This window comes from Echinops telfairi, unplaced genomic scaffold (assembly GCF_000313985.2).
Source record: "Echinops telfairi isolate 266 unplaced genomic scaffold, ASM31398v2 ScPeMD7_17;HRSCAF=63, whole genome shotgun sequence".
Taxonomy (NCBI): Eukaryota; Metazoa; Chordata; class Mammalia; order Afrosoricida; family Tenrecidae; genus Echinops; species Echinops telfairi.
The window spans coordinates 6,424,518-6,436,890 of NW_022103914.1; the positions used below are offsets into that span (position 1 = coordinate 6,424,518).

General features: G+C 35.1%; 1 protein-coding gene across 14 annotated transcripts in view; it reads right to left on the reverse strand.

Moving 5' to 3' along the window:
• DLG1 (discs large MAGUK scaffold protein 1) overlaps window positions 1–12,373 on the reverse strand; it is a 245,648-nt gene that overhangs the window by 88,519 nt on the left and 144,756 nt on the right. For 8 of the 14 annotated variants that reach the window (XM_045287601.1, XM_045287600.1, XM_045287594.1 and 5 more), the window contains 4 exons: window positions 6,952–7,076; window positions 6,353–6,522; window positions 4,799–4,935; window positions 795–939 (listed from right to left, as the gene is read on the reverse strand). In XM_045287601.1, the coding sequence (XP_045143536.1) occupies window positions 795–939; window positions 4,799–4,935; window positions 6,353–6,522; window positions 6,952–7,076 (577 nt within the window). Of the gene's footprint in view, window positions 1–794; window positions 940–4,798; window positions 4,939–6,352; window positions 6,523–6,951; window positions 7,077–12,373 lie in introns of all 14 variants that reach the window. The other 6 variants (XM_045287595.1, XM_045287590.1, XM_045287588.1 and 3 more) reach the window with 1 other exon arrangement.

The window sequence follows — 12,373 nt, forward strand, 5'->3', positions numbered from 1 at the left end:
GTGAGTGGCAATACTGAGTGCGTAGAAGGAGGGTGGGTTGGAAAGGGGGAACAGATTACAAGGATCTACATGTGACCTCCTCCCTGGGGGACAGTCAACAGAAAAGTGGGTGAAGGGAGACGTCGGACAGGACAAGGTATGACAAAATAATAATTTATAAATTATCAAGGGCTCGTGAGGGAGGGGTGAGCGGGGTAGGGTGGGCAAAAATAATGAGGACCTGATGCCAGGGGCTTGCTTAAGTGGAGAGGAAATGTTTAGAGAATGATGAGGGCAATGAATGTACAAATGTGCTTTATACAATTGATGTATGGATGGATTGTGATAAGAGTTGTATGAGCCCTAATAAAATGATTTTTTAAAAAAAAGAACTTTGATTATGACAATATTTTCTGTCCTCAGGTACTAGAGAAGTATTACACCCATATTTTGAAAAGCCTTTAATTCTAGTCATATTTAAAATTAGTACTTCTATGTGGTATACTATTTGAACTACCTGACCAGAAACATCAGAATAACCCGTGTGCTTATAAATTGTATGTGTCTTGTGCTTTATCTAAATTTATTTTAAAATCTCTACATTATTTACAAATAACCCTTTATTGATCATTATTTATAATGTTTTGAATATAAATATAAAACATAAGGACAAAATAGTAAAAGTGAAGCAGGACTCGTTTTGGCTTAAAATCAATGCTTACATTTTTCCTTTAAAATATTTCTAGAATTCTTAAACTTTATATTGACAGTTGGACATTAAAAAACTTAAGAAAAGATGATTTAAACAGACTTACAGTTGGTGATATCAGGCGGTGCATAGCCATCATTCATATACATACTTGTGGGTTTTGCCACTTTCAAGAAAACAAAATCAGATGTGTTCTTTAAGGCAGTTACTGCTTCTTCATGAGTAACTTCTTCTAAACATACACTATTCACCTACAAGAAAAACCCTGTGTAAGACATTTCAGGTACTTTTTTCATTTTCTCTCTGCTATTTGGTTATAAATTACTATACCAAAAGACAGGGGAAAAATAAGGCGTGAAAAGGATATATATAAAAAGGTGTATAGAAAGAAAATACTCATTTGGTACAGCTTAAGAGGGTTGTTAAGAGTTGAGACTAACTAGATGGCAAAGAGTTAAGGTAACACCAGGGGATTATATGTAAAATTGTTTGCAGATGGTGGAATCTTGATTCCAGTTCCTTTCACTCTTATCTCCTCAGCTAGAATATCCCCTCATTCCTAAGGATTTAGGAGTGCATGTGGATACCATTAACAAGAACCTGGAGGTGTAGTGGTTGCTCCGGGGCAGTGAACGGCTCCACAGGAGAAAGACGACATTGACAGTCTGGGAGCTCACAGGGCACTTCTCTACTCTGTCCGAAAGGGTGGCTATAAGTGGGCACCGACTACATGACAGTGAGTTTGTTTTGAGGTTTTTTCCATATTGAAACGTAGAATTATTTGTTTTTTTAAAGCTATCAGAGAATATATTTATTAAAAAATTTTTATATTAATAGGTATCTAATTTCTTTTCGATTTTTGTATAAATAAGCCGTGCCAATAAACATGCATGGACATATTTCTTTATGGAGGTGTTTTATTTCTTATATTTTCTTAATTTTTAAAATTGCACATTAGGTGAGGGTTTACATTTCAGATCACCAGCTTTGTATTCAACAGTTTAATCTACTCATCAAATCAAATTACCCTTCACCCACTCCTTAACGTCCCTTCTCTCTCTTGTGGCCCACCATCTTCCACTTCACTGTGCATGTGTATTTTAGATGGCCAAGTTCTTTTGATACAGAATCGATCAATCAAAGAATATAGGCATTTTCTACTTAGATGAATGCTACTAAATTGTTCTCACAGAGTAAGAGAGTGCTATTGACTTATTTCCCACATTGAACACAAACAATTTTAAAGTACATAAAATAACGAATGAGGTTGTAATTTGTCTATCAATTATCTTATAGTTTTATCTTCCTTTATTAATGGTCAACTTGTAGATTTTTTCATGTCATATGGCTTAGCTACCTTGGAAGTGGATTCTCTGACTCTAGTCAAGCCACCCAAGCTGACACTACATGGAGAAGAGACAAGCTCTCCCTGGCAAGTCCTACCAAAATTGCAGAATGGTAAACAAATGAATGATTGTTAACTTAGCCACAAAATGTTGTGTTTCCTTATGCGACTTTAGATAACTCACATAAGAGGTAACATGACTTGCTGAGGTAGTCAACGTGGACTGTGAGAGAGGATGACTCTAAAGTTACGGACTCATCAAGGGCTCAAGTAGAATGAAAATGCTTTGGAAACACTGATGGCAACATATGTACAAATGTGCTTAACACAATTAATGTACAGCTTGTCAAAAGAGCTGTTACAATACAATTATTTATTAAGATTTAAAAAATAATAAAAATTAAAATTATGGATTTGGGCAAATGGAAGGACAAAGTTACCTTATGAGACCTGATGAGTACAGGGAACTGGGCAGGGGAAATGAGAAGTTCATTTTTGGATATGCTAAATTAGAGATGACTTTTGGGATAGCTAAGGGGAGTTCAGGTAACCTCTTTAAGAACCACTGTTGAAAAATGTTTGCCTCGAGCCCAAAACAAAATGTGTGTATGTAAAAAGTGCAAATAAATTTCACAAAACAATTGATATAGTCTTGACCTCTAGTTGAGTTTTTAAAAAGTAAGTAGCAATAGAGAAGAGACTATGTACAGAGACTGAGCTCTGGATTACTGCAATGCTCAGAGGTCAGGGAGATAAGGCAGCACTACTAAAGAAGGGTGGAGGTATGGGCAGCAATTCAGGAGGAACACAGATAAAAGCTTGACTTGCTAAGCAAAAATGATTAATGTTTGAAGAAGGAGCAAAGTGTGCCAAAAGCTGGTTGTCGATTAATATAGAAGATAACAGGTGAATTATTTCCATAAAATTATGGGAAAACATGAGTGAATTCAAGAGTGAACTAGCCTTGCCAAGATGGTAAATTAGCACAGTTCGCTGGTTTCCTACCACCAAAACTGATTATGGGGAAAACATGGCATCTAAAATATGTTTAAATAAATGTGAGAAATCCATTAGAATTATGAAATGGTTTTGAATCAATGTGTGTATATGTGGAGTATTACAGAAAAGGGGGTGCATGGGTTGTTGCAACTTGGGGGAAACAATGACAAGTACTAGGTGCAAGAGGATAAGATAAAGTAGTTCAAGTTCTGTTCGTTACTCGTTCCTGTCACTAATTCAAAACAATCATTATTTGCCTCCATGCTACAACTGGCATATTGAAAAAGATGTAGAACAAAGGAATGTTTTATATACCATAGATACTCGAGTAGAGGCCGAGTTTTTCAGCACATTTTTAGTGGTAAAATTAGGTGCCTCGGCGGATATTTGGGTTGGCTTATACTCAAGTATATATGGTACTTGTTGATTTGAAAGTGAAATTTTACAATCGGTTTGAGTAATAACTGGATGTTTACTTATAATGCTTCGAACAGTATACTCCATGTCCTGGTAAATCCCAAACCCAGCCCAATCCCCAAATGAAACTCTTGCACGTGATCACCAGAAGACACTATAATGTAGCTTTTCCAAGCAAAATTATTTAGAATACCAAAAAAAGTAGAAATAATCTAACTCATCATCACTGTACCACATGTAGTTCATGTGCCTCCTCTGATTCACCTGAGACTATCTGCTCCTTAATCTTGGCTACTTCTTATTACTGTCTTTGTCTTATATTGTGACCACTAAACTTATAATGCTTTATAATGGCATGGTGGACATTGTTGCTTCTTATAGTGAGTGCTGTAGTATCTCAGAAACTTATGTGTGATGTGTATAGATCACTAAGGCGCTGGCTCTTTTCACCACTTTCAGGTTTAAATAAAGAGCTATACCACAGAGCATCAGAAGTGGCTTTCCTTAAGTTGCCCAGACTTGGGGCAGTTAACTCTCCTGGGGCAGATAATTAACAACAGACAGGAAGGGTCAGTACCATATGATAAGCAACTGGTTTTCCTTTCACCATACTTTCCATTTTCACTCCCTCTTGAATCCCGTGGGTTCCGTCTCCCAATGAAACCTCAGAACATGAACGTTTTTTCATGTTTTGACTGAACAATTATCAACTGAAAAATTGATTCACTCGAGATGAAATGAACACATCCATTAAGCTCTCAGTAAAAATATGGATGTCTCAGTAAAATAATACTGAGTGAGAACATAAGTATATAAAAACTACATACAAAACAATAACCTTTTATAATGCTTTAAAACAAACACTAAAAATATTTAGCCACAAGTATGAGATTAAACAATTTTTTAGAAACAAAAAAGGAATGTTAATATAAACTACGAATGCTAGAATTCTTGGCAGGGTAAAGTTTACTAGCTTTTTGTTATAAGTAAAAAATAGGTAAATTAATTAAATTAAAACAAATGAAATAATGAGTGTTATGAGCTAAGGATAATGATTAAAGGATTACTGACATAAATTCTATATATCTGAACACCTCCCACTTTAATAACAAAAAGTAAATATACACAAACAAATAGACAGATAAAAGTGAAAGAAAAAGAAAGCACGGAAAAGGAAATGAAAATGGCAAATAAAAGATATATACCAAGAATTGTTTTTTAGGTTTTGACTAAAGCAAGGTTAGTATTCACTCATTTAACATTTTTCATTCTGTAGACATTCTGAAGTTTGTCAGAGGAAAAAAAAGGCATCAAAATGATATTTTTAAAAATAGACTTCTTATACTTACTGCTAAAAGTTTATCTCCAATCTGAAGTTTACCATCTTTATGTGCTGCACCTCCTTCAATTATTTTGGTTACATAGATACTATTGTCCCCAGGGATATGCTGATTCCCAACACCTCCAGCAATGCTGAACCCAAGACCTGCTTGGAAAACACTAGTTTTAGATTCTTATCAATCAATGTAAATTTAAGCTGAGATAGAAATGACTGACAAGGTCATGATTTCATCACACTGTTTTTAAAAATAGAAATTACCTATCTAATTATCTACCTTTTCTACAATTTTATCAAATAAAAAAAAACAAACCCACTGTCATTGAATCTGTCATTAATTCTGACAACCCTAGAGAGGGTTTCTGAGACTGGAATCTTTATGGGAGCAGACAGCCTCACCTTTCTCCTGTCGATTGGCTGATGGGTCTGAAGTGTTGACTTTCTGGTTAAAAGCTCAAATTTTAACCCAAGTGGGTTCCTTTTAAAAAACATTTTAGTGGGTTCCTTCGTAAAGTCTCATTGTAAATGCATGCATTTGCTAGTCCAGAAAGAGATGGTAAAACTGTACTACTTAGCCATTAAGTTTTAATACCATTACAAAATTATCTCTTGGTGGTGGGCACAATGGACAGGCTTTAGAAATACTGTATAACCTTTGATCTAATTCCAATACTTTGTGAATTAACAATTTCAAGGATGTTTTGTAATTCATAAATACTCAGCTATTGTTTTTTTAAAAATACTTGAACTTCTGAAATCTACCTCTTTTATATCAGAATCAGTATTTAACTTTACCCTAAATTCTACTGTTTTAAAATTTTAGAAATCACATAAGTCTTCATTTCAGAAGGAACTCATGACATACAAAAGTCTTCTTTTTACTTAGCCTGTGCACTTGCATTTAATATACTTCGTACAGGCATGATTATAAGTTATGATCAACAACTACAATTGACTTCAAAGGCAAGACTATTTCATTTGTTTTAATGCTAAAAGTCATATTAAAAATACATGTAAATTGCACATAGCAATTAACATCAAGAACTTCTACTTACTTAAATCATTTTACTGGAGGCTCTTACAGCTCTTATAACATTCCATACACCAACTGTATCAAACATATTTGTACATATGTTGTCATCATTTCCAAAACATTTTCTACTTGAGCCCTTGGTGTAAGCGCCTCTTTTTACCCCCTTCCCTCCTCCAACTTTTGAATCCTTGATCAATTATATATTGTTAATATTACTTCATATTATATGCATTTTCCATTGTCTCTCTCCACCCACATTTGTTATTCATCCCCTTAAGGGGCAGGTGGGCAGGGGCTACATATCCAACCTAGTAAAAAACTTTTAGAAAGCTGGACTCATGGCAGAAACTTAGACATTCTAGAATTCTAATTTAGATAAATTTCAGTAAAAATAACTCAAAATTCTAAATATTCATAGAAATACTGTAGCTTATTAGTACTGTCAATATTAAACATTCATAAAAAATAAGTTTATAGTTACATTTAACTCAGAAGTTTCTTGCTAATAATTTTAGTTTGATTATCACATACCTTTAGGGCCTTTTATGAGCTTTATTTCCATTATTTTTTCTGATACCGGTTTCCGTCTTTTTACATATAAACGTACTATAGACCCTGCCTCTTTCAATGCTTCCACTGCTTTGCTGTGTGTTACATCTCGAACATCTACTTCATTTACTCGCAGTATACAATCATTAACCCTGGGGACGGGGGAGGGATAAAAGTATTTATTTAAAGTGTGCATATAGCTTACTTTTTGTGATACAAGCTACAAACCCAGACAAGCATGATTTTCTTTGTCTTTAAGTTTATGTAAATATTTCTCACACTGAAAAAATTTGAAACATTTTGAGACTCCATTTGAAAACCAAAATGGAAACCTATGATTTCTATGAATTTGTTCACAAACTATGAAGTAAAATTATTATTTAAAATATTGACTTCCTAAATAAAAAGACATAAACATGCTTAGACAACAACTGTCCCAATCAATAGTATGAATGTTGTTTGAGAATCCACTCTATGTTACTACTATTGATAATGCTGTTTGCATTTATCCCTTATCCAATTTGCTTTAAGAAAGACATAAAAAGTGGATTCAGTATTACAATATAAATTGCAAAACATACCGCAATCTTCCATCTTGGGCAGCTGCTCCCCCTGCAATAATTTTGGTAATGAAAATACTTGAGTCATCTCCAATGTGTGGGTTGTCTGTTCCTCCAGCAATGCTGAAACCAAGGCCTGAATTTCCCTGAGGATATAGGAAAAGAAAATCTAAGACTGAAGTTAGGGATATAAAACTTGATTAAATTTAATAATGCACATAATCATAAAAATAATGCATAGCATATAATGTACAGAATATAAACACATTAATACATATAAAATATCACTCCAAAGCTTAATAGGAATTATCTTTAATAGGTGTCGCTCATTATAGGGCTTGGAAACTGTCCTCTCTCTCTCTCTCCCTGCCATTGAGCCCATGTTAATTCATAATAACCCGCTGTGGGTTTCCGAGAATGTAATTATTTATGGCAGTAGAAAGCCCAGTCTTTCTGTTGTGGAGCTGTTGGTGGTTTCAAACTGCAAGCCATACAGATGGCAGCCCAACATGTAACCACTACACCACTAGAGCTCCTGCCCTAACACATGAATATACAGACAAAGGTATGAGTATGGGGAATAGGATGATATTCAATTAAGAAATGGGCATGCCCTTGTATACAGAAAACCCTGTTTCTCCATGAATAATTACTGTAGAGATTGATGTAGTTAAAGAAAACATCTTGAGTACTTTTGATATCTAGGCTATAGTCAGTACTACTACCACTACAAATTTCTTTTACATTAAACCTGACCTATGCTTGGTCAGACTAATCTCTCCTAAGAGAAAAACACTCAGGTGATTTGTCTACTGCTAGTATTTTGCAGTATGTAAAACCAATGAACTATTTCAGCCTTTCTGCAAATGGGGTTTGTGATAGTTACATAATCTGGTATCAACTTAAGACTATTAAGAGTGAAGGAGTAGAGTTTAGCCTGTCAATCAGGCTGCAGCTTAGTGACTTCATTTGGAGGCACTACAGAGATAAATAGCTCAATGGAGGTCACACCCACTGCTTTGTCTTCCTGCTGACAAGACACATGAAGCTCCACTGATGGAGCTAGAGCCCTAGAGCAGGAGGAGCTACATGGAGACCCACACCAGCACTGAGATGCTTCCACTGCCACTGGATCCTAAGACTTTCTGCCAACTGTCCTGTGATCTTCCTGGATTCAGTGTCACTGCATGTGTTGTGTGAGTCTGAAGAGGAATTTACACACTGGTATGGAACATATGGGCTAAAATCAGGCTTATGGACTTGATCTAGAGTGGACTGGGATGTTTGCTCAATATATAATTGCTCTTTTAAACAAAGCTCTTTCTTATACACATGAGTGTCTATGAATTTGTTTCTCTAGTCCACCCAGACTAACACAGGGTGGCTGTGCCATCATCAGCTGTTTTAAAATAACCAAATTGTAAGTGCTAAATGACAGCTATCACCTATCTATAACAATGTTTAGCCAGTAACTCACCTATCTATAACAATGTTTAGCCAGTATGAAGTGACTTCAAAAAGTTAATGGAAAAATTTGATTATCTTTTAATTCCATTTTTCCATGAAATTTTTGAAGCCCTTTTATTTTGACTTGTGAGAGTCATAATTTTATTTTCTAATACTGAAAGACTAACTTGAGAACTTGACATTTATCAACTTTCTTAGTAGCAGAGCAAGAGAAGCTCTACATTTTGCCAGAAAGCTCTACATTTTATTGTACATGTAGGATTTCTGAACAATATTTTCTTAGAAAACGAGATTCTAATGCTACAAAAAGTTTTTTATAAGAATTGCTGTAGGCTCATAAAGGTTAACAAACTGACCTGGAACTATTTATAAGCTTTTCGCTTTGTGTTGGTGTTTTTTTGTTTTGTTTTTATGCTTATTGTTTTTGCATGTCTATCTAGATAAGATAGGCAGGATAAATTAAGGAGGAAAAAAACGACAGGACGGAAGGTTCGGGGGGAGAAACAGGAGGGGGGCGGCCGGCGAGAGGAATGGGGAAGCCAGGGATAAGGGAACAACAAGTGATCTAAAATCAATGGCAAAGGAGGATGCCTGGTGGGGCTTGATCAAGGGCAATGTAGGCAAGAGGAATTAATGAAAGATGAATGAAGGGCGAACATGATAGTGGGACAAGAGGAAAATAAAAGGAAATATAGTTAAGAACTAGGAGGTAAAGGACATTTATAGAGGTCTAAATACAGGCATGTACATATGTAAATATATGTAATGATATCGTTATATATAAAACAATAGGGAAATAGATCTATGTAAATATATTTATATGTAAGTATCAAGGTAGCATACAGACATTGGGCCTCTATTCAAGTACTCCCTCAATGGAAAAACACTTAGTTCTAATAACCTGGCCTTCCGTGATGCTCACCTTCCTGACACAATCGCTGAAGACAAAATGGGCGCATAAGCTGATGGTACCTGGCTATCAAAAGATATAGCATCAGGGGTCTTTAAAGGCGTGTAGATAAACAAGAGGCCATCTATCTGAGAAGCAACTAAGCCCACATGGAAGAAGCACACCAACCTGTGTGATGAGGTGTTGAGGGGATCAGGTATCAAGCATCAAAGAACCAAAACAAAAAATCATATCAATGTGAAAGAGGGGGAGTGCAGAATGGAGACCCAAAGCCCATTTGTAGGCAACTGGACACCACCTTACAGAAGGGTCATAGGAAGAGACAAGCTAGTCAGGGTGCAGTATAGCACAGACGAAACATACAACTTTCCTTTAGTTCAATGCTCCCTCCACCCCACTATCATGACCCCGATTCGATCCAGCTAGACCACAGCATGTACACTGATACAGATAAGGGCTCACAACACAGGGAATACAGGACAGATAAAACCCTCAGGACCACTAATGAGAATAGTGATACTAGGAGGGTAGGGGTAAGGTGGGAGGAGAAAGGGGGAACCGATCACAATGATTGACATATAAACCCCCTCCCTAGGGGGGGTGAACAACAGAAAGGTGGATGAAGGGAGACAGTAGTAAGTGTAAGACATGAAAGAAATAATAATTTATAAATTATCAAAGGTTTATAAGGGAGGGAGGGTGGGGAAGAGAGGGCAACTAAATAAGGAGATGATACCAAGGGCTCAAGTAGAAAGAAAATGTTTTGAAAATGATGATGGCAATATATGTACAAATGTGCTCTGCACAATGGATTTATGTGTGGATTGTGATAAGAGCTGTATGAGCCTCCAATAAAATGATTTTTTTTAAAAAAGAAGAAAAGATTTAGTTTCAGGAACACATAGAGGGAGTTATATTCTGTCCCATAAGGTTGCTATGAGTGGAATTGATTCTATGGTAGTATAAGACAGATAGATCAATCCAAAATTCCCATTCAGTTTATATGAAATGCTTAAGGTTTTACGTGTACACATTCTATTTTGCAACTTTATGAAAAATAATTCATTATTCTTTATAGTTTATATGTTCAATCTCGGAGAGCAATAAAAGGAAAAAAAATTGCTTGGTATAGGAACTTGTCAGCTATAGCCTTGTCAGTCTGTTTCCCATCTCTCTGTGTTCTTTACACATATGCTCAGTAAAAATTTTACTCCTCACTATTACATTCTTGTGATGATAAAAAAAAAAAAAGAGTTTCTATAAGCAAAAGTATAAAAAAATTTAGAGGGTGCAGCAAAAATGTTCTGTCAGGCAGATCAAGTAAGTGGGTCTATCTGGACCTTCTGCATAACAATTAATAAGTCCTAATATCCACTCTACAATGATTTGCCCTATAAAATTCTATTTTAACTAGAGAAAATTTCTTCAGTCTCGTGCTAGAGTTCCTAGAGCCTCAATAATAGTGACAACATATTATGTGAGACCATTAATTTATATAGGTATTTAAGTTCTTCAATCAGTGGAAAATATAGTATTTTCACAAAAATTACATTCCTGACTAAATAAAAAGAATTAAAAAGGCACTGGGGAAAGAATAAAAACTGAATTAAATAAAGATACCTCAAGGATATCACAAAATACCATATTAAGACATGTGCAATGCATTAAGATTATGCTTAACTTGAAAGTTACTCAAATATCTACCTGACATGAGTAGGTATCTGAAATTCAGGTAGCAACAATTAAAAGCTATCATGTATGTAGAGGAACCTATTGATCCTTACTCAAAATCTGGTCTCATTTAAAACATAAAATGAATTATTTAGAATTCTAGTCTTAAATATACAGACATTAAGTTACTCAGTAAATTTATTTCTATGGAACATACCATTTCCCCAAAATGCTGGCCAGGCAAGGGTGGAATTGCTAAAATGCAGCATCTTCTTAAGAGGAAAATACATCTGAACAAAATTTAAGGAGGTGAATTTGTACCCTTAGGTTATGTTTTTATTTAAGGAGATAATCAATATATGATACTTTGTTTAAATGATAGAGCTTAAAAAATTCATGGAAAAATTGAATGAAAATATCATGGAATTCCTCCAACTTTTTGAAGCCCCCTTACAGAATGCTACTGATTAGAGTCATGGTTAATATTTTGCTCAGAAAAGAAACTGATGAAATAATAATCTGAACTAGGATAGTGGGTAATATTATTTTATAAATAGTAAAAGTTAAAATACAAAAACTGGGAAACTGTCACTGTCTCAAAAAATCAAATTCCCTGCCACCGAGTCAATTTTGAATCATAGTGACCCTATAGGGCAAGACAGTACCACTCCGGTGGGTTTCTGTGACTGCAACTCTTTACAGGAGTAGAAAAGTCCAGTCTGTGGTTTTGAACTGCTGACCTTGGGGTCTTTTAAACACATGTAACCTTTATGGTAACAACTGGGTAATGGCACACAATAAAGGTTACTGGGTAAAAACCAAAAAATAAAACTTAATAAATGTTATTAATAATAATGTATCAATATTGGTTCATTGGCTCAGAAAAATATAACTATACCTAGTCTGCACATATGACATGTTTAGGTTCCAAATATCAAATCATTATGCAAAAGTGGACAACAAGCACAACAGATCTGAGAATGGAGAACCAACCACTGAGAAACATGGCCCAGCCAAGTTGACATAATCTTACCCATCACAGCCAGTGACACCACAACCCTTCACCTTGTCAGAAGGATGCCATCAAGGCAAAAAATAGTTGCATAGATTTTTTTTACTGTTGTTCGTAAGTGTGAAATTTCACATAACAAGATAATACATTAGGTTTAAGAATACAGAAATGTTAAGGTGTTAACAATTAAGAAAACAGTGTGGGGATGTTGTAGTACCTCTACATTTTTTTCATTAAATTCAAAACTATTATAAAGTAAAAAGTTTATTTTCATGAACAAGCTATAAAAGAAAAATGTCTTCAAACCATAATGGCTAATTTCATTATAATTCTATATGAAAGAGCAATACAGTGAACCCTTGCCACTTCGTGCTTCGACTTCC